At 52.2% G+C, this 24,848-nt stretch overlaps 1 protein-coding gene across 3 annotated transcripts; it reads left to right on the top strand.

Moving 5' to 3' along the window:
• The first annotated feature begins 6,385 nt into the window (after positions 1 to 6,385).
• Positions 6,386 to 24,809, top strand: NUAK2 (NUAK family kinase 2). Of its 3 annotated transcripts, XM_089908403.1 has the most exons (8): positions 6,386 to 6,768; positions 15,476 to 15,596; positions 18,247 to 18,398; positions 18,753 to 18,818; positions 20,731 to 20,850; positions 21,406 to 21,538; positions 22,226 to 22,795; positions 23,842 to 24,809. In XM_089908403.1, exons 1-8 carry the CDS (start codon positions 6,523 to 6,525, stop codon positions 23,994 to 23,996), a joined length of 1,563 nt encoding a protein of 520 aa, XP_089764529.1. In that variant the 5' UTR covers positions 6,386 to 6,522; the 3' UTR covers positions 23,997 to 24,809. The 3 variants fall into 3 exon arrangements, with proteins under 3 accessions (XP_089764529.1, XP_022449353.2, XP_089764524.1); XM_022593645.3 differs by having other exon boundaries at positions 6,400 to 6,768; positions 22,226 to 23,895; XM_089908398.1 differs by lacking the exon at positions 6,386 to 6,768 and adding an exon at positions 7,563 to 7,646 and having other exon boundaries at positions 22,226 to 23,895.
• Positions 24,810 to 24,848: the final 39 nt, after the last annotated feature.

Raw genomic sequence — 24,848 nt, 5'->3', positions numbered from 1 at the left:
TCCAAAGTACTGACTAGAAGCCCTAGACTTTAAAGCTACACAAATATCCACCCACCCCACCTCCCAGCTCTCAGCAAGAACCCTCGTCTGGCCTTAAAAACAAGCAGTGAGAGTAATTCAAAGGCCCTTCCTTTTCCCCCCCAAGTGAGGCTGCTCCCTCCCTCCCCCAGCACAGAGCTCCAGCCTTGGGTGGTTTCAATGACCACTTCCTAGCGCTGAACTTATCTTAACAGTCCTTTGTCCCAGATCAGATCAGCTGTAGCTCAGGGGGACAGCCCCTTGCTGTCATAGCTCCCATCCACACAAACACACACTTCGGTCTCAGCCAGAATGGGGGCTGGGGGGAGCAGACTTGGGAGGACCAGAGCCCAGCAAAACCCCAAGCAGACTGAGAAGAAACCATCAGTCTGACAGCTTCACATCTTGTTTCGTCCCACAGCAAGCCCAGGAGGGGTCCTGAGGCACGCTTCATGTTGAGTGAACTATGACTTAGAGAGCTTAGTCTACTTGAGACTTGGGTAAATCAAGGATCCTCTCCAAGCCAAAGTATGATGGTTGAGAATGCTATTTCTGGAGCCAGATTGCCTAGGCTCCAATCTGGCTCCACCACTTGCCAGCTCTGTAACCCCACATGGGCAGGTATTTAATTTCTCTGTGTCTCAGTTTCCTCATCTGTGCAATGGGGATAATCATATGTTAGAACCTATTTCATAGAATTGTGGTGAGGACTGAATTCATTCATACAGTGACTAGCACACAGTAAGCGTGTTAGCTGTGCAAAAGAGAATAATTCTTATCCAGAGAGTTGCCGAGAGATAAGGGATAGTCATAGTCAGTTAGTGGCAGAGCAGAGCCAGGAGCCCAGGGTGTCAAACTCCTGAGCCAAAACATCATGCCAGGGGTGGGAGCAGGAATGGGGCTCGTGAGTGTCCTGTAGTGAGGGAATCAGTTGCCAGGTGGGCAAAAGAACAGGCATGACTGAGATTTCTAATTTGTCCCTACTTAAACATTGCAGAGAAGTTACAGCAGAGTTGAAATGCAACTCAGAGTTGATTTATCCAAATCCCTTTCTATAGACGAGGAAACTGCACCCCAAAGAGAAAGTCCTTGGCCATGACCAACAATGTGGGTAGTGGTGAAAGAGGAGGTGGAACCCAGGACTCCTTTTTTTTTTTTTGGCTGTACCACACAACTTGCGGGGTTCCCCGACCAGGGACTGAACCCGGGCCCTCGGCAGTGAAAGCAAGGACTCTTAACCATTGGACCACCAGGGAATTCCCTGGAACCCAGGACTCGTGACTCCTGTCCGTCTGTGTGTAATTTCCCTGCTGCTCCAGGTGGGAGACAGTGCAAACTCTCTGGCTTGGGGAGAAGAGCTAGCTTCTCCTTGGTCACATCCCTCTCAGGCCTGGCCCGTGAATAACATTCAATTTCCCATTGTAACTGAGAGCTTGGGGACCGTTTTCAGCGTCTGCAGCACAAAATTCCCCAAACTCCTGGTAAGGCTTACTAAATTTATATTGTAAGCGGCTCACCAGTTCCATCTTGTGTTTCCGAAGCCCATGTGGGCACCACAAGACAATGTGATTCTTAGGGACTTGAGTTGTGATGTAAGGCTGACAGGGTTTGCCTCCCAGCTGTGTTACTCGTAGCTAGGACTGAGTGGTCTTGGACATGACACTATATCTAAGATGCTTAAAACCAGGACTGGCTCAATAAATGTCGGATAACATTATACCTATTATTGCAGTCGCTCAGCACATATTTGTTGAATGAATGAATTAATGAATGAATGAAATGAACAAATTGCCTAAGCTGACCTCCACTTGTGATCACAGCATGGGGCATCCCATAAAACTTGCTAGGCTTAGTTCGGTCAGCAGGGGACAGCATTGAGTCAAGCATCTCAATTTGCCAGAGACTTGCAGAATTCACAATCCTGTTTTCGGATGCCCAGCTCCCAGTCTCGGAGGGCCACTTCTAATGTGTAGGTTCCTAACCAAGCAGTTCCACCAGCCCCTGAGGAAGAAAGGTCAGCACCTTCAAGGCCATGTTGTCCACCACCCGAGAGTGTCAGTTACTGAGGGCTGTAGCTCAGAGCTCTGAGAAAGGGAAATATAATGGTTGAGGTCTCAGGCAAAGAGGTGGTAAGCTGAGCCCTTTAGCCTGCAGCAGCCCTTTTTCCAGAGAAAAGGAAAGAGGGCCCCAGGCATCTATATTGAGATAAATCCCAAGGCAGGAGATGCTCTAGGGCCTGGGAGCTCCCCTGCAGATCATCAGATCCAGAAAGTGCTTAGCTGGCCCTCTACTTTCCTGCCCCCACTACTCCTTCAGCATCTCCCCTCACTCCTACCCCACCCCCACCCCATCCCAGAAGGTCTTTCATCACAGTTTACCCTCCCTTCAAGGTCCAACTGGCCTCCTGTGAGGCCCTCCCTCAAACCCCTGAGCCAGAATAAGACCCATCCTTTCAGCCCCACGTGGCATTTTGTACCTGTCTTTTTTTTTTTTAATACATACATAGTTTAAATTTATTATAGTTTGTTTTCATCTCTCCAAGGGAATGACTGGATTAACAGTGTAGATATGGGGATGTGAAATTTATGGTATGAGACCAGACATAGGGTAGTTGCAAGAAGTTGCTTATTTTTTGGTTAACACTCATAAAATTTTTTCCTTCATATTTTCTTCAAGCATTTTTTAAAATAAATTTATTTATTTATTTAATTTTGGCTGTATTGGGTCTTCGTTGCTGTGCATGGACTTTCTCTAGTTGGGGCGAGCTGGGGGTTGGGGGCAGCTACTCTTCGTTGCGGTGCGTGGGCTTCTCATTGTGCGGGATTCAGTAGTTGTGGCTCACGGGCTCTAGAGTGCAGGCTCAGTAGTTGTGGCGCACTGGCTTAGTTGCTCCGCGGCATGTGGGATCTTCCCGGACCAGGGCTCTAACCTGTGTCCCTTACATTGGCAGGAGGATTCTTAACCACTGCGCCACCAGGGAAGTTCCTTCAAGAATTTAAGTGCGTCTCTTGTGCCCTAAATTTGTGCTACTGACCAAACCACCTATCTAACCTTCTTCGTAGCTTTTATTTTACTTTTAAAAAATTTTTTATTGGAGTATAGTTGACTTACAGTGTTGTGTACGCGGGCATCTCCCCATCGCGGCCTCCCCCGTTGCGGAGCACAGGCTCCAGACGCGCAGGCCCAGCGGCCATGGCTCACGGGCCCAGCCGCTCCACGGCACGTGGGATCCCCCCGGACCGGGGTACGAACCCGTGTCCCCTGCGTCGGCAGGCGGACCCCCAACCACTGCGCCACCAGGGAAGCCCCAGCCTTCCCACTTCCTGCTTTGGATTACATGGTACTTTATTTATCTTATTTCCCTTACTAAACTGTAAACTTCCTGAGAGCAGGGAGCTAATTCTTAGTTGCCCCTCAAGAGTCATCTTAGATGTATTTCTTTTTCAGTAGAAATACCCCAAAGCGTGGCCTTGGTATCCCTCACCTGCCCTCCCACGAGCACCCTGCACTTCACACATCACAGCAATCCTTACTCTGAGCCACATTAACATCCTCTTCTGCTGGTCTGGACACACACAGATTGTGAAGTGTGCAAGAATTGGCACAGATATTTGTTCCTGTCTCCCCAGTGAGGCACCTAGTAGGCTCAATAAGTGGTTAATCCCAGAGCCCCTCACACAGTGATCACCAATAGTGGGCTTCCCCCCAACGCCCCGCAACTGGCTGGTGGGGCAGGCAGGATTGAGATGGCTCAGCTCAGCCCAGATTCCTGGGCACATCCGAGCACATGACCCAGGAATTCCCCAATACCTGGCGGCAGCCAAGTCCCCTGACGTAATCAGACTCTCTGTCAGGCATTCTCACTCTGAGACAGACCAGGCCTCCCTTTAAGGAATCTGAGCATTGAGCTTTAGCAGTTAAGATCATTTCCGAGTTGTATGCTGTTCCGGCTCTGTGTCTGTTCGTCTGCCTCCCTGGCCTGTCTGCTGTAGGCAGACAGCAGCCAGGCCCATTCATCACTAAAGCCCTCTCTTGTAGTTCCTTAGAGGCCAGCAGGCTGCATCTTGACTGGAACTGAGATCTCTTTTCTCTGCAGACTTTGGCTATCATGGCTTGCCCCCTAAATGGGGATTCACATTCTGATCAAAGGAATCTGAAGTGAGGGCGGGGAAGGTCCAAGAGGTACGGGAGATCTACCCCAAATACCCACCCCCCCACCCCCCCACCCCTGCAATAGTCAGTTTAGCTGGGAACAGAGGGAAATCACTTTAGCCTTTGAATTCCACTGTACATGCATTCCTTTAGTTCATAAGCATCTACTGAGTGCCTTTTTTGTGCCTAGCAGTGGGCTAAGTGTTAGGGATACCTGGAATCTAGATTAGGTCTAGACTAATCTAGATTTCATAGAAGTCTTGATTAAGCTTGAAAGGGAATTTTAGGCTCATCTGTATGATTCTTTCATCTTACTTATGATAAAATATTGATTCATCTGGCTAACTGTCTCACATCCTTCAGGTCTCAGCTTAAAAGGCTCTGTCTGCAGGAAACTGCCCCAGACCAACCTCCTCCTCTCTGCGCTAGGGGCTCCCTCCTGTTATATACCCCAAGGGCATTCTGTTCTTCCCCCATTGCGAACACATCTTCCTCTGTCTAGGATTTGCTTATTTCTCACTAGACTGAGAACTCTCAGAGACCATGTCCACCCTGGCACCATCATATCCATAGGCCAGCACCTAGTGGGCACCAGTATTTGTAGAATGACTAAGTGATGGGGTAAAAGGCCACAGACATGATTGGTGTCAGTCAGAACTAGAACTCAGGGCTCCTAACACTCAGCCCTGTGCTTGATCTTATATTACCCATGCTTCCTCTTGAGAGCCCTAATCTATCTAGATGGCCCCAGCTACCTGGGCCCCAGGAATGGATGCAGATCTCATTGGGGAAAGGAAGTCGGGGGGGGGGGGAACTTTCACCTGGGCCTCATTCTATTTTCACAGATAACCCAGGGGAGGCCGGCAGAGAGAAGAATGCCAAACTGGCTACCACCTCCTGTGATCCTCCAGATTTGGGGAAGCAGTGTTTGTTTCCTGCATAAGTGGATCCTCTCCAGCTATAAAGGAAGCCAACGGCCCCATTCTCCACCCCTAACTCAAAATAGAAAGGATCAGTGGAAGTGGGAAAGTGGGCAGACACTAAATATAAATTTCAGTCACTGGGGATCACATCCTTCTTGATCTTCAGCATGTCCTGAATACACAGCTGGAGGCACCATCCTCCTGAGGCCTCTGAATCCCAGCTCTGCCAGTTTCTCACCAGTTGTGTGGCCTTGGGCACAGGATTGAGCTACCATGAAGACTCAAGGGGAAATGTTCCTTTCTCCCCATTACACTCCACATCTAGATGAAGCAGGAGAGAAATGGATATTCTCATTTCACTCTAAATGACACTCAGTATGGGGATTCTGGACCTGGGGATTCTGCTCCAGGCCTTAAAAATGAAGCCATAGGTCATGCCCTACCTGGCTCCAAAATCACAGAAAGGAAAACTTGAGTGGGCAGCTATTTACAGGTTTAGGGACACAAGTTCTATAGTAGGAGTGTAATACATTTTTTAATGAATGAGTGTTTCCCTTTGTTTCTCTCCACCTCCTCCCAATGCTTTGTAAATTCCACCACATCTTGAGGGACCCACTCAAATTTAGAAGCCTTATTTGCTGAAGAAGTAAGAACTTTCCAGAACTGCATTTCTGAGATACAATTAAGGTTGATCCAACTGAAGACAGTTGAATTCAGAACCCTGAAACAGCTCTCCCCTAGCCCTCCAACTTGAGAGTCTGCCTCCATCCCATTCCATCCCTCCTTCCTCCTTACAGTCTTAAAGAAGTGGTCAAGTGCCTTTACAGATTTTGATTTGAGGGAAGCAAATTACTCAGGATGGGGAAATACTTTGGGGACCTCTAGTACTGTCAGGTTGCCCCTTGCTAAATGAGAACAGCACAATGGAAAGACAACAGGGCCTCTAACCAGGACCGAGAGCCTCTCAGGGGCAAGAGCTGTTCCAGAGACCCGGAAAATTTCTGGACCCCAGTGGTACCAACCCCCGCCGCCACTCACCCAACCCCCCTCAACACCCCACCAACATCTCCGCCCCGCCCCGCGTAGCCGACCCCGGCGTAAGGTATTCCCCTTGCCTGACCCTCGGGGGCCCAGGTGGGCGGGGCTCCATTGACACCTTTCCCAGCCTCTCTTGGAGGAGGCGGAGCCAGGGACCCGGCAAGCCAATGCTGGCGGTCCTGGTCACGCGCAGCCGGCGATCAGGCCAATGGGTGCCGGGGGGTGTGGCCAGAGCCTCTAGTTCAGGGCGTTTATAACAACTTGGAATTCGGCGCCTGGTCGCGCGCTTTGGTACGGCTGTGGATTCTCGCGCCGCGAGTGGGCAGGCGACCCGGGCTCTAGCTCTCTCTGCGGAGCCGATTCCTCCTCCGCCCTCGCTCACCTGCTCGCCATGGAGTCCTTGGCTTTCCCCCGGCGCCTCGGCCCGGCTCCCTCGGCCACCGCTGCCCTGGCCGCGGAGCTCGTTCGGCCTTTGGCCGACGGGCTCCTCAAGTCGCCCAAGCCCCTAATGAAGAAGCAGGCAGTGAAGCGGCACCACCACAAGCACAACCTGCGACACCGCTACGAGTTCCTGGAGACCCTGGGCAAGGGGACCTACGGGAAGGTGAAGAAGGCGCGGGAGAGCTCTGGGCGCCTGGTGAGTGCGGCTCCCTCTCGCGGCGCCAGCCGGTCAGGCTCGGGAGTTAGCCGCAGGCGGCGGGTGATGGAGGGTGGGCCGGGAGCTAGTGCCTTGCTTGGTGGACTTGCCCGCATTCAGTCTTTACCGCGCTGAGGTTGCGTATGTGTATGGGGTGCTGGTAGTGTAGAAATTGTCCATGGCTGTAGGGACAGTGGTCGTGGACCTGAGAACCCCACCAACTCCGGTCAGCAAGTGATGATTGCCAAATAAGTGAGGCGGGGTGCACAGAGGACGAAAGGTGTCCAGGGATGAGAAGGCTTCCTAAAGACGATGAGACTTAAGTGGAATTTTGCTTGTAACAAGACTATCCAATAGAGTGGGATGGGGAGAGGAAGTAGAAGGCACCTGATCTTAGCAAGGGGTTAGTAAACGTGTGTAGCTGAATGAAAAAGTGAATGAAGTGTCCAGTTCCTCAATTCAGTTCTAATAGTCTGGCAGCCCAGCATACTGTGGAGATATCACCCCCTCCCGGGGGGCGCGGGTGGGTTTGACATTTAGGTCCTTTCCAGGTCTAAGATTGAGCCAGAGTTTCATTATGATGGGTTTTTAATTCTGGTAAATGTGAAACTAGGCTCTGGTGAAAAATCCACTGTGCCCCAAGATACCTTTGGGTTTGGGGCCTTTTCAGGTATGTGTCCTGTTAATTTGGGATGGGTGTGTGTGTATAGTAGTAGTAATCTGTGGGACCTTGTGTAATTTACTTTATCTCTGTACTCTGTTTCCCCTTCTGCAAAAATGAAGAAAACAGAGCCTCCCTCACAGCTGCTATGAGGATTGAATGAGATACAAATATGAATTTAAATTGTTGCTGACAATAGAACCCGCCATGAGAACTGGTATTTATATTTGAAAAGTCTGGCCCCGAAGGGATAGCAGTTTTGCCAAAAGTTAACAATGGTCCCCAAACTTGAGTTTAATGGGCATAGGAATCACCTGGGTGCTTGTTTAAACTACTTCTTCTCTAGTTCCACACCAAGAGGATTTTATTCTGAAGGTGTAGGATGGGGCCAAATAACCTGTATTTGGGGGGACGGCTGCACCCTGCAGGCTTGGCATGTGGGATCAGGACGCAGATCAGACCTGTGCCCCCTGCAGTGGAATCGCAGAACCTTAATCACTGGACCGCCAGGGAAGGCCCTAAATACACTGTATTTTGACAGGCCTTTTAGGGCAGGTGGTTTAGGGATTGTTTTGCCAAATCCAGTTGGGTGCTGTTTATGAGATGTGCATGCATGTGTGTGTGCCTGTGTGAGTGGCCATGGTCTGCCCTATCAGGTATGGTAGCAGTTACCTCCCCAGACTGTTTGCTTTTGCAGCCAGTAGCTGGTTTGAAATTCAAGAAGTCATTTCATTGGTGAAGGAGAGTGGATGCTGGGGAAAGGGAATGGATTATGGCCTCATCAATAGGACCGAGTATGTTTTTCCTGCTAACACCTGGCACGGTCCCCAGTTGCCTGCTACCAGGTTACAGCTATTGGGCAATCATGTACTTCCTGGCTTTCCTTTTCTTTCTCTTTCTATAAAGTGTGAGGGCCCGGTGAGGCTCCAGGCTGGAGACAGCTGGGCCCAGGCTTTGTCAGGGGCTCAGCTGGAATATAGCTGCTTGTGGCTCGTGCCTCTTTTGGGGGGCAGACTGGATTGGGGGCACTGGGGTGGCCTGGAAACTGAGATTGAAGTTCAGAAATCCCATTAAGCTCTTGACCTGGGTCACCGCATGTGTGTCTCCGTGTGTGTGTGTGAAAGAGAGAAAAGGAAAGATCATTGATTCTGGAATGAGATAAACCAGATTTCAGTTTTCAAACCTCAGTGGCTGTAGGCAGGGATTCCAGCTCTTATTACATCAGAACAGAGAGAATTCAGAAGGTGCTCCCTGGCTTCATGTCTCTTGTATACAGGGAGCCCATATCAGGAGGAGTGGGACCTGCCCTAAAGCTCCCTAATCCATAGACCACCCTGTACTTCTTGCTCAGGGTCTCCCTCCTCCTTGGAGAGCAGCTCTACGCGCTGCTAATGGTTTCTCAAAATTCTGGAGAGGAATCCTCCCCCCACCGCACCCCCATTCCTGTCTCTTCACTCTTCTCCCTGAAGAGAGACCAACCTGGTGCCTCAGGATCTTCAGTGGGGGAGAGGGGTGTGGGAGCAGCCCACAACCTCCCCTCAAAGTGAACTGAGGGTTCAGAGGAAAGCCCGCTGCGTGACTTCCATCTCAATTTCTCTCCACATTTCGCATTCCCACCCTGCCTGGATAGGCTTCTCAGGGGCCAGATGGGATTGTCCGGAGGGAGGGGCAGGGGAGCAGGACTAATGGCTCCTCCAGGAGGGCACTAAAGGAAAAACCAATATTTGCTCTGGATCTTCTAGCTCTGACTACACTCCTGGTAGCCACATGGCATTTCCTCCTTTGACTCTCACAGCTCTCCTGACCACCCCTCCCCTAAAAAGAAAAACACCTGCTAGGGTCCCTGGAACGGTGGCGTCCCCCAAAGCCTTTAGGTTGATCTGCATGGAATTTTTACTCCATGAGGAGCACAGGGGGGTCCAAGGGGACAGTGATCTGGGGCAGGGGTGCTTCTGTCTCATATATTGGATTGTTGCATGGGATTTCAAAATGTTTGAAAATGACTGAGATGGTCTGATTCCTTCATTGACAGATGGGGACACTGAAGCCCAGAGAGGGAAGGTGACATGTCCTGTGGCTGGTTAGTGGCATGCCTGCAACATAGGCTCCTGACTTGACCACCCCAGGTGCTAGATGACCAATACTGAGTCTTGGACTGGGAGTTGGCTTTGGGCTGAGCCCAGGCTTGCCTCAGTGTGCTTTGTCATTCCAACAGCTAGCTCCGACTGCCTTTCCCAGAGCTCCAGGCGCGCTGAGGGTGGGAGGAGTCACTGGGAACAGCCCCCACCCCCATACATACTGACAGTGTCAAGAGATCCCGAGTAGGTGAGCTACACTACATTTTACTTTGTCAGGAAGACTGCTCAGCTCAGCATCAGAGTGCAAGCATTCAAAATCCTGGCTCTACTTCTTACCAGCTGTGTGACCTCTGTGTATCTCAGTTTCCTCATCTGTAAAGTGGGGATTATAATAATTCCTACCTCGTGGGGTCCTCATAGGATTAAATAAGATAATATATGTAAAGTGCTCAGCACAGTAGCTGACACACACAGTGTTACTATCCCAGCAAGGCTGGGTTTGTTGAGGTCCTACCCTCCCTCTCTTGGGGGAGGGAGAGTCCACCCCACCCTGGGTCTGTCCTGCCCTGAGCAAGAGAATGGCTCTTGCTCAGCTTCCCTAAGCCCTTTGGTCTCTACATCGTTCAAAGTCCCAGCCTCTCCTTTAGCCCCTGATCCAGAGAAGGGCTCCCGCCTGGCCAGCTGCCAGAGGCCTCTTCTGTGTGGTGCTGCCCTCGCAGCTCCTCCTGCATCTGCCTGCTCAGCAGCAGGGAGGGAGACTCCAGCTGCAGGTGACTCTTGTCCTTGGGCTCTGGCCAAACCACACAAGAGGGCTGGGCGGGGAAGCACCTTGCCTGGCAGCCTGGCAGAGTGGGCAAAGAAAGGGTGGGCACAGCATGGGGTTTAGGGGAAGCAGCTCAGCCTCCCCTCAGAGCCCATTCCTGCTCCCAGCCTGGTTCTCTGGCAGGCTGGGTGGGATGGTGAGCCATCCCCACTCTGCCAGCCCTGGCCAGCTCAGCCCAACCTCTCCTGCATTATCTAAATGGGTCATCCTCCAGCTCCTTGCCCCACCTCCCAGAGGCAGCTGCTCCGTGAAAGGCCAAAAAGGAGTCAAGGATCTTGGCTCCAACTCTGGGTGATAGCTATGACCAGAGATGCCCAGCTTGTACCCTCTCTCCCGGCACCTGAAACCAGTACCTCTAGATCTTCTTTTTCTAAGACCTTTCTGCCATCCTCTCCTGAATCCAGATTATTCTTTTTTTTTTTTTTTTGCCGTACGCGGGCCTCTCACTGTTGTGGCCTCTCCCGTTGTGGAGCAAGGCTCCGGACACACAGGCTCAGCGGCCATGGCTCACGGGCCCAGCCGCTCTGCGGCATGTGGGATCTTCCTGGACCAGGACACGAACCCATGTCCCCTGCATCGGCAGGTGGACTCTCAACCACTGCGCCACCAGGGAAGCCCCAGATTATTCTTGATCTGAGTTCCTGTGGGGGCTGGGAGGAGAGAAGGCAGTGTTTAACCAATTGAGCCCCAGCGCCCATCTTTCCAACGTCTTTGTATATCTGTAAGTGGGATGAGGGTGGCTGGTGGTACTGCACAGCCTGGCCCATGGCAGGGTGTGGGGCATTCCCTTCTCCAGGGGTAGGAGGCAGGGAGCTGGAGGCAGGGCAGAGCATCTGCAAGGAACTTTTGTCTTCTGAGGTGGTGGCTTCTCCAGGCAACACCCCTCCATCTTGGGTCCTGACAGCCTTGATATGTTGAGGAACCTCGGAAGAGTCACCTTTCTGGACTTTTGTGTTTGCCATTTACAAAATGGGATAAGGAGTTAGCTCTGCTGCCTTTCCAGCATGCAGGGCCACAGGGGCAAGAAAATCACTGGGCCGGTATCAGTAGGAATTTTGCTCAGGCAGGTAAACATAGATATAGCATGGGGCCTCTGAATAAACCTATCGTAACAATCCTTGGTTAGCACCTTCCTGGCGTAGTAGCACGTGACTCATTTCTGAAGAAGCTTGGCAGAGAATGCTAGAGTTTGGAAGGGAGCTTAGAGATCCTAATGTGCAAATTCGTGTATAGTTCCTTTCCTTTCTTTCTGGCCTGTGCTCAAACCTTTCTCTCTGCCTGGAATGCCCTTGTTGCACTGCCCCCCTCAAAGGCCTGCCCACCTCGGCTTGGCAAACCCCACTCTTCCTTCAAGATCTAAAACAGAGTTTTCCCCCGGGGTGATTTGCCCTGCTCCTCCAGGCGAAGGAAGCTCTCCAGTGCTCCTGGAGCCCCTGGGCAGCCAGGGATCTCAACCGTCATGTTCATCACATTAGACTGGACCAAGGGCCTTGGCGCAGGGGCTATCCAATTTTTGTCTGAATCCCCAACACCTACCATAGTGCCAGGCACGTAGTAGGCATTCAGCAAATGTTTGGAGGATAAATGTCCTTTTAGTTTTCAGATGAGGACATTAAAACTAGCCAGGCCAGTTAACAGGATCATTTAAGTGACTTGTCTCGAGTTATGTAGCTCCAAAGGGGCAAATAAAGACTAGATACCTGGGCTCTTGACACCCCTCCACCAATCTGGTGTTCACATTTATATTGTCATTGTTGTGCCTCTGTTTCCCGCCCCCTCTGAGTAGGGTGGCCGTATAATATAACATCTCAACTCGAATACTTTGCGGAGTAAAAGGGGCACTGTTAATAATTATACGGGATGACCCAGGATTGTCCCCAGGGAGGTGGCCTTCCTACCTCTGGGTGATCCATTCAGCGATTGTTTTTCTCTTCCTTTCCTCTAGTCACTATATTTGAATGGTTGCTCAACTATATTGCAGATGAGAACAAAGGTCCCTCAAAATGAGTTCTCATAAACATGGCTGACTCTCCACCCATGCCTTGGATAAAGGGCAGAAAGTCTTATCTGGGCACTGGTCCATCAGTCAGGGATCAGCCCAATGACTTAACCAATAAATATTTATTTGTGATTTGTGTTCACCAGTAAACAGTTGAGGTGTGTCCAGTGGGACTAGGATAGATGGGGGAACAGTGGCCCAGCCCCACCGTGGCAGTGATACATGGCTCTTCTTGTCTGTCACCTGCTTGGGGACTGGTGGACGCATGATGACCTAAGTTGTTTCTTTCCTGGGAAGTGCCAGCCAAGCTGTGGTCTCTTAAGACCTAATATAGACAATGCGGGGGGGGGGCACAGGGGTGGTCCTTGACCTCACCCCCTGAGGCCAGAGCATGAACTTGCAGGAGGACAACTGTCCACTAAGGATCAACAATTCTGATTCTAAACAGTAGACTTCCAGAGTTGAAAGAAATAGATCTCAGGATTCAACTTGTACACCCTCTACCCATGCAGGGACTCCTTCTAGCACCCCTCAGAGCCCTTTATTTTTTTGAAACCTCATTTCTTTTAGGCCTTGTCTTCTTTAGAGCTCTGCTCCCTAGCCCACGATGATTTATCTCATTGTATATGTTTGTGTGTGTACAATTGTACATCCAAGATATGCCTAGTTTTTGCATATGTGTGTATCTTAAGCTCTCGGATATTTGTTTCATTATCTAGGTATGTGATTTACATGTGATTTTTTTTTTTTTTTGCTATCTGTTAATTCAGTTTTATGGGCCTTTATCTGAAGAGCTCATGGCATTTTATCTACTGTCTGTTGTGTTTTTTTTAACAGGAGAAAAACAAATTTAATTTCACATGTACAGGAACCCCCCCCCCAAATATGTGGCTCCCCAACAGTCAGGCAGCTGAGGCTTACCTGCCATCCTGAGCTAAGGAGAAGGGGGTAGGGGTGTGGCATTTGAAAGGGGAGGAAGGCAATTCACAGAACGATGGGAAGAGCGAATGCTTGGTAGATAAATGTTTGCTGGGCCATGCAGATAAGTCTTCCTGATGAAAAAAGTTATCTCTGCTAATAGCGCTCTCTCTGGTACAAGCCTCCTATCTAAATTCTTTAATGCAGTTAAGGGAGGGATAAAAAGCTCTCCTTGAGTCTGCTGAGCCTTCATTGTCTTCAGCTCAAAATCATCCACATGCCAAAGTGACAGTCTGGGGTAGCCTGTCCTGAGCCCCACCACCAAGTAATGCAATTACGTTTCAGTGCAGGCATTTATGTTCATATTTATAATCATCATAACCTTTAAAGTCTTGGCAAACATGTTGAGTTGCCACTGGATTGGTGTGTCCTCATGTACAAGTGACAACTCTCTTTCATTTGTACCTAGAGTTCATTTTTTGCAGTTATAAGACCATAATTCTTTTCTGCAGTGATAATTCATAACTGAAAAATTATTAGAACATTATCTGATATATCAAGACAGTTGCAGCTCTGGAGTTTCTATGTAGGAGAGACTTTAATGGCTCTAGTGGGTTGGAATTAGGAGCAACAAGAGTTGTCTTGAAGCTTCACTGTATTGTCTGATTTTTAAAACAAACAATTCAGAGAGAAAAGAACTAGTCCATAAAATCACCCCTTCAGGGAGAGAAAAAGGGTATGGAGAGGTGTTCAGGAACCAAGCTCCAGGCTGGTTGGAGGAGGATTTAAGCCCCTTCCCCCCATCCCCACCCCCTGGGCAATTCTAAGCCAGGGATTTTTCTGCTTAGCTCATTGGGGTGGTTTGGAGCAGAAGGGGTGGGGGGCGTGAAGAGAGCGCCTGAGGTGCAGCCCGGCCCCTGCAGCTGCAGCGTGGGCCCCTCTAGGGGCTTGGGCAGGAGACTCCATGGTGACCGTCCCTCCTGCTGCCATTGTCCTCCCTGCCCTGCTCTGGAAGGGCGAGAGAGCCGGGCCTCCCCTCTTTCATGGATGCAGCTCCAGGGGAGGAGCGGGGCGGAGGGCACGCCATCCCTGGCCTGTTGCCGGGGTGACCAGGCCCAGGGCATTGTGAGCTGCTCCTCTTACAGGATTACGGCTGTTCCGCATTCTTGTCTGAGGGGGACATAGGCCCGAGGCCCGCGGTCCGCAGCGGAGCCGGAAGCCTTTGTCTGCCTCCAGAGCCCTGTGAAAGGGGGATTAGAGGCCCCGCCCCTTGGGCTCTGGGTTCCCTTTTTTCCACCTCCTTTTGAACCTTGAGGGGAGGCGAACCCTCCTGGGAAATGAACGAGGAGCTCTTTTCCTCAGCCTGTGCCTCGGGATTTCTCATAACTTGCCCGGCTCCTGTGAAGGGGAAGTCTTATATTTACCATTTGTGTCCTTGGACAGGACTTGTCAGGAACTGACCAGCCCTGTGACACCCCACCCCATACCCGCCCGGCACCTGATGCCAGCATTGTAGCCTCCGAGGGCCCCGGGGCATTTATATGGTCATTTCACAGAGTCAAAGCAGGAAAGCACCCCAGACATCTTAGTCCAGCCTGGGCCTTGCCCATGAGCACAGCAACAGAGCCTGGAGGGCCCAGGTCCCCTGACTCACCACGCGGTGTCTTCCCCACACGCTGCGTGCGCTGTTGGTACTCTGTCACCGTCTCTGCTCAGTGCGGTAGAACGGAGAAGGGGGCAAGATGCCTCAGTCTCTAAGAGCTTTGCTTAAGCTGCTTCTTGGCAGTTCATTCTCCACTTCCTCTTGCCTCCCTCCACCCTTCCTGAACCCACCACAGGTACCAGCCAGAGAGTTTAATCCTTAAATGGCATTTTCACCTTTACAGACAAGATAGCAAAGCCCAGAGGTCTCTGTTTAACTGTCTAGTTGTTTGTTTGTTGCTGGGGGAGAGACATTACTTACCTAGACCAAAGAGACTAGCATTTTTTTCATAACTTTTTTCGGTGATTTTTGTGTGTGTGTGGTAAAGCATATGTAACATAAAAGGTTCCCTCCAGCCTCTCTGCCGCCCGCCCCAGTGAAGGATGGAGAGGCTTCTCTGGGTGCACGCTGTGGCCTTTGTAGCAGCTGTAGGCAGATCACCAGGGTCAGGGCTCCCAGAGTGTCCTCAGGGACGCCTTTACCTGCCAGACCTTTCTCCTCACTCTCCTGCATTCTCTGCTCCCAGGTGGCCATCAAGTTGATCCAGAAAGACAAAATCAAAGACGAGCAAGATCTGATGCACATTCGGCGAGAGATTGAGATCATGTCATCACTCAACCACCCCCACGTCATTGCCATCCACGAAGGTACAGAGGCGGAGCATTTGAAGCTGTGTGTGTGTGTGTGTGTGTGTGTGTGTGTGTGTGTGTACGTGTGTGTGTGTGTGTGTGTACGTGTGTGTGTGTCCAGTTGGAACAGGTGACACAGAGGTAAACAAGACACAGGCTTTAGGCTTGGGCAGAAGCTGGATTTGAAACCCAGCTATATGACTTTGGGCAACTAATTTAATTTAGTCTCTGGGCCTCAGTTCCTCATTTGTAAAATGGGATAATCCCACCTACATCACAGGGTTGTTGCAAAGATCAAATTAAATGTCACCAGGGAATTCCCTGGCGATCCAGTGGTTAGGACCCTGTGCTTCCACCTCAGAGGGCACGGGTTTGATCCCTGGTCAGGGAACTAAGATCCCGCATGCCCTGTGGCACTGCCAAAAAAAAAAATTCAAATTAAATGTCACCAAGTGCTCCGCTCATGGGAGGAACTCCACAGATTGTAGGCATTTTTGTTCTTAGGTTTTCCGTACTGGAACACTGTCTCCCCAGACCAATGAGATCCTTAGCAGTCTAGGGGAGGCTGAAACATACGGGGACCTGCACGCGTCTCAGGTGTGTGGGTGCTGTTTTTCTTCATATACAGGAGCCAGACCTCCTGTCCTCTGAATCATTCCCGCCATGGGGCTGGCTTCTACTTCTCCTTGTCTCTTGAAGCCTCCTCTTGCTCTGACATCGGCGCTGGCTTTCCTCTCCAGCTGCCCTGTTCCCTGTGACCCAGACAACAAAGTGAGCAAGAGAGGGTGATGAGGGAAAGAGGGGGAGCAGCCTCCCACACACACCTGTCTGCTTCCAGCCTTTACATAATATCAGTTAGACAGGAAGCGAGGAATGGCAGGAACAGCAGGAAGGAGGAAAGGGAGCCTGTGGCTTTGCCCTCAGTCTGAATATTCCTGATAGGAAGAAAGAGAGGTCTCCTCTCTTAAGTTCTGTTTAGAGGAAGACTTAGGGCCTGAGCCCTAAGCCTGAGCCTTTCCCATGAGCCCTAGCAGGTGGCTGGAAGGCTACTTGTTTCTCTGTTTATTTCCCCCAGGGGGGAGTGGACAGATGACAGAGTATTGGTTAGGCCAGGCTGAGCTTGGTGACTGGGCTGTGTGTGTGTGTGAATTCTTCCCCGCACCCATTATCTACAGCTATAGGTCTGGGAACTGAGCTCTGAAGCTTAGGATGTAGCTGCTACTTACTGCATCTTCAGATTCAGCAAATGTTGGGGTGTCATAGTTACTGTGTATCTGGTAGACCTCCCCCAGATCCATCCCCATCCACAGACTTCAAGAGATATGGACTGGGGGGGGGGGAAGGCTGCAGTCCTGGGAACTGACTTCTAACGTAGCTGCTCTCCAGAATGTGCCCTGGCTGGCTCCTGACCCCCAATTTTACGGCACAAAGTTTGCACACATCCTGCAGAGATGTGGAGAACCACAGGGGTGGAGCCTCAGCTAGGCACCCCCCAGCATTCTGGGCCACTGTGCTCCCCTAGGAAAAAGCACAGTCCTCCTGACCATGTATCCAACTGCCTGGGAGCTGGGACTCTTCTTGGGAGAAGCCTCCTCTCTTAGCTCCTTCTCACAGGCTAGACAGTAATCTCCCTGGGGCTGGCTGAGCAAGCCAAACTCATAGGACTCGTTTGACGCAAAGATGCAATATCACAGACACATGTTTTGACACACAGCCTGCTGAAGGGCCAGTTTGGTGAACCAGCCATTCCCTACTTTTCCAGGAGGCCAGACAAGGCCTGAAGTGGCAATAAGGCCCCTTCCTCACATGGAGATGAGCCAGCTGGAGTAGGCTGGCTGCCAGGAGCCCAGCCAGTCAATTAATTACCAAATATTTATTGATCGTTTCTATGTACAAAGCCCCAGCCTGGATATTCTGGACGGGAAGTCAAAGATGTTAAGGGTGATCAATATCTCAGCTCTCCATGGTACTTTACAGTTTACAAAGCACTTTCATACTTTTATTCCTCTTCTGATCCTCAAGTCAGGCATTATTATGGGCATTATTTTTCAAGTTTATGCATGAGGATGCTGATAATAAATATAACAGTAGGTACAGTCTATTGAGTGCTTACTTGTATGTCAGAGCCCACACCAGCTTGCCCCGCCAGCCTGAGAGCTGTGACTAACTTTTATCTATTCCTCGCCCCAGCTCTGTGACGTTGCTATCATTATCCCTCTTCAAATGAGGAAACTGAGGCACACTGATTGAATAAGTTGCCGTGGTCACCCAGCTAGTAAATGATGGGGCCAGGATTCAAATCCCAAACCTACGTTCTTACTGATGTATCTAGAAGAGATTTGCCCAAGGTCACGAGGCAAAAAAGTACTGAACCAGAGAGCCTGGTTTTTCATTCTCATCCAGTGATGTCTCAGAATTTGCAGGGTAGTGTTAAGAATCCTCGGAAGCCTGAACTTCCAAGGAAAGGGAGGGTGAGCCCGTTCCCTTGGCCTTAATCCGTTGCTACTGGAAGGTGTTGGGAGCATCAAAGGGCACTGTCCTGCCTCATTAGCAGATGTCTCTGGTGGGAGGTCCTGTCTGGTTTGGGGGCCTGGGAGTGATCCGTGTTCCCTAGCGGGGAGCAGTGCACTCTGGAGGGGCCTGACATTCCTGCCTTGCTCTGCCCCAGTGTTTGAGAACAGCAGCAAGATTGTGATCGTCATGGAGTACGCCAGCCGGGGTGACCTATACGACTACGTCAGTGAACGGCAGCGGCTCAGCGAGCGCGAAGCCCGGCATTTCTTCCGGCAGATTGTCTCCGCCGTGCACTACTGCCACCAGGTGAGCGGCACCTGCCTCAGCCCTGTGCTGAGGGGGTGGTTCCTGGGGCTCGGGGGCTGGTTTCACCAGAGAGATTCCATGACTGGTCCAGGATCACACAGGGAGATCGAAAGAGGCAAGACTCAATTCTGGACTCAGCCTAGGGAATGTTGGTGTCTCTGGCTTCAAGTCTCTTGGCTGGGGTTGGAAGGACCATGATTTGTTGTAGTATGTACCAGTAAAGATGGGCCTCCCAGCCTACCTGTGCTCACCCCGACGCGGCCCCCTTTGTGTTTCCCTCACTGTCCAGACCAGGTCCTCATGTCCTTCCCTCCCTGGTGGCCTTCCCCTGACCCTCCTCCCTCCCTCTTTCAGAACAAGGTTGTCCACCGGGATCTCAAGCTGGAGAACATCCTCTTAGATGCCAATGGAAATATCAAGGTGAGCCTCACTTCTTGTCTAAAGCTGCTTCCCTACCCCTCCCCAGCCTGTCTGCACTGTCCCTTGCCAAGCATCTCTAAGCCCCTAGGGGGTTCCAGAAGGAGTTGAGCAAAGCTCAGACTCTTATATGGGTACGATAAGGACCTTAGCCATCATCCGTTTCAGTACCTCATTCTATGGATTGAAAGCTGAGGCCTTACGATAAGCAGTGATTTGCATAAGGTCCCATGGCTAGCAGGTGGCTGAGCCTCAGCTAGAACCAGAGTCTTCTGACTCCCTGACCAGTGCTCTTGACGTCACAAGGCTGAAGGAGTCTAGATCTAAGGTTGGCTTCTGCTCACAGCCTTGGGACTGGCACGGAGAGGCCACGGCCTGAGTTCTCCCCACCTGCGTGCACGCACGTGCACGCGCGCATGCACACTTCAATCTGCCGCAGTTAGGCAGCCCTTTAGCACCTTTCACCACAGCAGGCACTCCAGAGCCAGCTTCCTGCTTTCTGCAGCTGCTCAACTCCCGTGTCTCAGTAGTTAAATTTAGGCCTGAGAAGTTCAGGTCGATGTGATAAACTCGGGTCTTGGGGCTGGAAGGGGAGACGGCAAGGGCTGGCCCCTGCAGATACCTGGAAGGGCTCTGACTCTGCAGTCGGACCCTCCTCAGAATCTTCCCGAACCCAGAGCATAGTCCTTTCCCCAGTGGCCCCTGACCTGTGCCCCAAGGCGCCCTGGCACTGAGTTCATTTTCCTTACCAGTTCCCGGAGTAGGTGGGGCTCTCTTTGATGCTGACCAGGGAGGGGGAAGCCAGAGCCAATAAATGCACACAACCCAGGCAGGCACGAACTGTCCCATCTGCCCCAATCACCTGCCTCGTTATAGGCTTCAACTGGTAACTGCTTGATAGGAGGCCAATAAAACCCACAGGTGAGGGAGCCAGAGTTCATAAACAGCTTCTCCCCACCCTGGGCACACGTGACCCTCTGCTGGGGATGAAGAGGTTGGGAGCAAAAGGGCATTGGCCTCAGCCTTTGCCTGAGGATAGCTGGCGGAAGGGTCTTTCTGAGGAATGAGAAGATGGGCTTGGGGCCCCTCAAACCCTCAATATCAGAGGGCTCAGGAAGTCCTGTAAGAAGATCCCTTCTACTGGGCTATAACCACGACCGTAATCTTTGTTCTTCCTTCAGTACTGCTTCTCAGCTATACTGGGCTGACCCCGGTCCCGCCACCACGTTCCTGCCCGGGTGTGGGCAGAGAGATGCATTCTTTGCTGGGAAGGGCAGCCCAAGCCCAAGTCATGGGGTAGCTTGCTTCTGAGGTTCATGGCATTGGCATGAGACATTGTCTGTCCCCCTCCAACTGGTAGACCCTTCCTTCAGTCAATAAGTGGCCATTAGTCCCACCCATGGGTCACAGCTGTGCTAGGAGTTGCAGGAGGGGTGGGGGCGGGAGGTCAACATGGGAAGCATATTGATGTGGCAGTATGAGGAGACGGAACTGACAAGCAGGGGCTACTGTGAGCCACTGCAAATTGTAGGGCTTCATGGGAGGAGGAGATCTCAGGGCAATGGAAGGCTTCCTGGAGGAGGTGGGCTTGCTGGGTCAGGAGGATGTGTGTAGGCAGAGAGAGCATCCCTGGAGTAGAGTACAGCGTGAGCAAAGGGGCCTGGGGAACAGTGAGGACCCTGGAGCTCCCCGACACCTCTACCTACACTTTCCTCATTGACACAACCTCCAAAGGGCTCTTTCTTCCAGGGTCTGAGCTGTGTTGGTGGTGCCCGGTATGGGGTAGGGGTCATGGGCACCCTTTCCTGCTGCTAGGGCCTGGGTTTCCCCGGGGTCTGGCGGGGGGCAGACCAGGAGCTATAGAACAACACAGGCCTTGGTGTGACCCCTGCCTGTGTTTGACCCAATTCTGCAGATCGCTGACTTTGGCCTCTCCAACCTCTACCACCAAGGCAAGTTCCTGCAGACATTCTGTGGGAGCCCCCTCTATGCCTCGCCTGAAATCGTCAACGGGAAGCCCTACACGGGCCCAGAGGTAAGTGTCTGGACTCCTCCGCCAGCCTGCCTCAGCTTAGATCCTGAGAGAGGGATGCGCTACTTTTCTAGTTATTCCCTTTCTCAGATCACAAAACTCACTTCCCCACCAAAGTAGTGTGTGGCCAGGTCTCTAGCGGGAGTGGCAAAACTGGAACAAGAGCTGAAGTCTTCTGACCCCCAGTCTGGTTCTGTGCCCCTCACCTTCCACATTCCCATTTCCTTTCCCAGCCCCCAACCAGCCTCACTGGAGGGATGGTATCTGTCACAACCACCACTCCTGGCCCAGAAGGGATGACCTCGTCACTGATGTTGTGTTTGTGGCTGCTCCTCCCAAGGGGAGGCAAATGACAGCAGCTCTCCGTGAACCTCAGTCCCTTCTGCAGCGTCACCCTCTCTGCCCCTGGGTACTAGAAGGAGGTGGTCCTCAGATACACTGGGCTCTGGGTTCTCCAACATGGGCTCCCTTTTCCCCATGGTACTGAATGAAGGTGAGGCTGGAAGCCCTCTAGCCTGTGGCATGAGGAGGTCCTGGCTGATCCTCTCTCTCCCTCAGGTGGACAGCTGGTCCCTCGGTGTTCTTCTGTACATCCTGGTGCATGGCTCCATGCCCTTTGATGGGCAGGACCATAAGACGCTGGTGAAACAGATCAGCAATGGGGCCTACCGGCAGCCGCCTAAACCCTCTGGTGAGTGAGAGGTGTAGGTGTTCTCATCTAGGTGCTGGGTGTCCTTTGCTCATTCCTTAGGCAGCAATTAAACAGTGACAGTAAAGTGAAGAGGGCAGCCCACTGTAGATGGAGTGTACCTTCCACTTCAGCTCCTGCTGTCATCTCTTTGCCTCCTATGTCTGTGACCTCTGAGGAAGGAAGAGATAGCTCCTTCCCTCCTTTATGGGCAAGCTTTATCATATTTGGAAAGTGCTTCCTAAGGTCTAGCTTAGATCCTGTTTGCTACAATTGTCTCATTTCCTACTGCTTTTGTCCTTGTCCTTAGAAATCTTTTTGTCCTTTCACGTACGATGTGTAAGGCAAGAAGAAAGGTGTGAGGACCTTGGTTTACTCTTGAACAGTCCCTACCCTCAGAGGGTTGCATGTCAGTGGAGCAAAGGAGGATACACACTAACACATAAACATGGCTGTGGTCCTGAGGGGCGGTGGGATGGAAGAGGAAATCCGACAGTCAATCCAGGAAAGCTGGAGACTGGGGGGCCGGCCCGGGCTGCAGCGTGTATGGAGCCCTAGGTGGGAGTGGCATATCTGACACAGGAGTGAGCAGTGTCTTAGCACAAATGGGGGGGGGTAAGCCAGTGAGGGGGACTGTGGGTGCCCATGCTCATGGCTATGGATCTGAAACCCTTCTCCTTCTTCTTTTAGATGCCTGTGGTCTGATCCGGTGGCTATTAATGGTGAACCCTACCCGCCGGGCCACCCTGGAGGATGTGGCCAGTCACTGGTGGGTAAACTGGGGCTATGCCACCCGTGTCGGGGAGCAGGAAGCTGTGCACGAGGGAAGGCGCACCGGCAGCGACTCTGGCCGGGCCTCCGTGGCTGACTGGCTCCGGCGGTCCTCCCGCCCCCTCCTGGAGAACGGGGCCAAGGTCTGCAGCTTCTTCAAGCAGCATGCTCCTGGAGGCGGGAGTCTCGCCCCTGGCCTGGAGCGCCAGCATTCGCTCAAGAAGTCCCGCAGAGAGAATGACATGGCCCAGACTCTCCAGGGGGACCCAGCTGCTGACGCCTCCCCTCGCCCTGGCAAGGGCAACCTCAAGCTGCCGAAAAGCATTCTCAAGAAGAAGGCATCGACCTCCTCGGAAGGGGCAAGGGAGGGCCCTGAGCTTGGCCCCGTCCCTGTGAGCCCAGGACAGGCTGCCCCCCCGCTCCCCAAGAAGGGCATCCTCAAGAAGTCTCGCCAGCGGGAATCCGGCTACTACTCCTCTCCTGAACCCAGTGAGTCTGGGGAGCTCTTGGATGCAGGGGACGTGTTTGTAAGTGGGGATGCCATGGGGCACACGCCCCCGCAGACCTCAGGGCCGCTGCTGCATCGCAAGGGCATCCTCAGACACAACAGCAAGTTCTCCCGTGCAGGCCTGGAGCTCGCAGCCCACGCCACTTTTGGCTCCTTGGGTGAGCTGGCCCCGCCTCACCCCCCAGCCCGGGCCGGCCGCCCCACGGGGGCAGTAAGTGAGGATAGCATCCTGTCCTCTGAGTCCTTTGACCAGCTGCACTTGCCCGAACGGCTCCCTGAGCCCCCACTGCGGGGCTGCGTGTCCGTGCACAGCCTCATGGGGCTTGAGGAGCCCCCCTCAGAGGGCCCTGGAAGCAGGGCCCTGAGGTGCTGGCGGCAGGACCCCCTGGGGGACAGCTGCTTTTCCCTGATGGACTGCCAGGAGGTGACAGAGGCCTACCAACAGGCACTGGGGGTCTGCTCAAAGCTCAGCTGAAGGTGGGGGGCGTTGCCCCATCCCGGCTGGCTCTAAGATGCAGCTGGCTGCACGCTGAGGGGAAACTGCCTTCTTCCCTGCCTCCCAGGACCAGCATCCCAGCCCAGAAGGCTGGGGTGGTTTGCCATTGAGCCCTGGGGAGGGCTGGATGTGGGAAGTGGGCAAGTGAAGTGTACTGAGGGTTCAATGTCTTCAGCCACATGGAACCAAGAAGGTAGTAGAAGGGAAATGAGTAGAGAAGTAGAGAGGAAGGCCCAAGGCTGAGTCCAGGTTGCCTGTTTCTTGTACACATAGTAGGGCCGCAGAGAGCTGGAAAGAGCGCTCCCAGCGCCCAGCTCCTATAAAGAGTAAGTTTTGTGCAGGGTGCCGTCCTGCCAAGGTGGGGATGGAAACTCTTTAAGTTCACATACACATTCCCATCTCCACCAACCACTCAGACTGGAGTGTGGCACCCCCCTAATGTGCCTGGGGTGTCCTGGGAATGGTCTTCTAGAGTGTGCCCTTCCTTATTTATCTGAGCAGTAAGAGAACACAGCCTCTGTTTCCTCAAAGGTTCTCTCCCCTTTCGCATCCTACAAACCTGGCCCAAGCCTCCTGGAGTCGCTGCTATGAATCTAAAAGACTTGAAAAGGCTCGGGCTGCTATTGGACATCATCTCAAGGGGCCCGGATTCCCCTGGACCCCACCTTGGACCTCAAAGACTCTGAACTTCTCTAGCCTCCAAGCTGCTCCTGCTACTGAGAACGGATGTGTCTGTTTCTCTGGGCTTTCAGGGCCTAGAATGTTCTTATTTATTTTTATGTTTTCAGCTCTGCATTTTTAAAATAGTGAATCTTACTGTTTTCAATAATGTGAATACTATGTTCTGGGGAAGTGCACTATGACATCTAAGTTTTGTGTACAGGGAGATATTTTTGCAATGATTCCCTACTGATCAAGGGGAAGCCGGGGGCCTTTTATAAATCTACATGTCCCATCGCTGTATCTGGAAGGGGTCTCTGGCTCCCTCACTCCACGCCCTGATTCTATCTACCTGATGGTCCCTCTTCCCTTCTGTGGTGGCTAGAAAGAGCCACCCCATTAAAAACCAGAACGATGATTGGAAAATAGCTTCTGTGGTTCTCTTTGGGGAAGTGGGGGCACAGGTCTTCGAGTTTTCTCTTAACACACACTCCCTTGGGCTCTCACAGATGGAAAAAAGAGAACCTGCTTCATAAAAACAGAACACACACCAAAAACCGAGCTCTTAGCTCCAAAGGACTCCCTGTTACACCTCCATCAGCGGTTCTGCCCTTGTAAACACCCAGCGGGGAGGGTGCCCTGGGCTGAGGGTCCCAATTTGCTCCTCCTGCCTTTAGCACTAAAGAACTGGGTTTGGCAGATTATACAGCCCTGCCCCCACCCTTCCCCCTCCTCTCCCATCCCTCCCCCATCTAGCTCCGTCCCCTGCTGCTTGTAGGCACCTCCACCGCCTTTATTCTCTCCCTCCAAAGAAATCCCTTTCCCTCCAGTGCAGGCAGCTGCTCCCCACTCCGCCCCCCAACCGCCTGACTCTTAGA

Source organism: Delphinapterus leucas, chromosome 1 (assembly GCF_059928025.1).
Source record: "Delphinapterus leucas isolate spDelLeu-1000000601 "Yukka" chromosome 1, BTC_Dleu_Yukka2, whole genome shotgun sequence".
Classification (NCBI taxonomy): Eukaryota; Metazoa; Chordata; class Mammalia; order Artiodactyla; family Monodontidae; genus Delphinapterus; species Delphinapterus leucas.
This window is presented reverse-complemented; position numbering and strand designations above follow the sequence as displayed.

Bases quoted from the DNA above. Each gene is read 5' to 3' on its own strand.
- NUAK2 (XM_022593645.3), top strand. From the start codon at position 6,523: ATGGAGTCCTTGGCTTTCCCCCGGCGCCTCGGCCCGGCTCCCTCGGCC. The intron at 6,769-15,475 runs GTGAGTGCGGCT...CTCTGCTCCCAG, and splicing joins GGGAGAGCTCTGGGCGCCTG to GTGGCCATCAAGTTGATCCA. The intron at 18,399-18,752 runs GTGAGCGGCACC...TCCCTCTTTCAG, and splicing joins CCGTGCACTACTGCCACCAG to AACAAGGTTGTCCACCGGGA.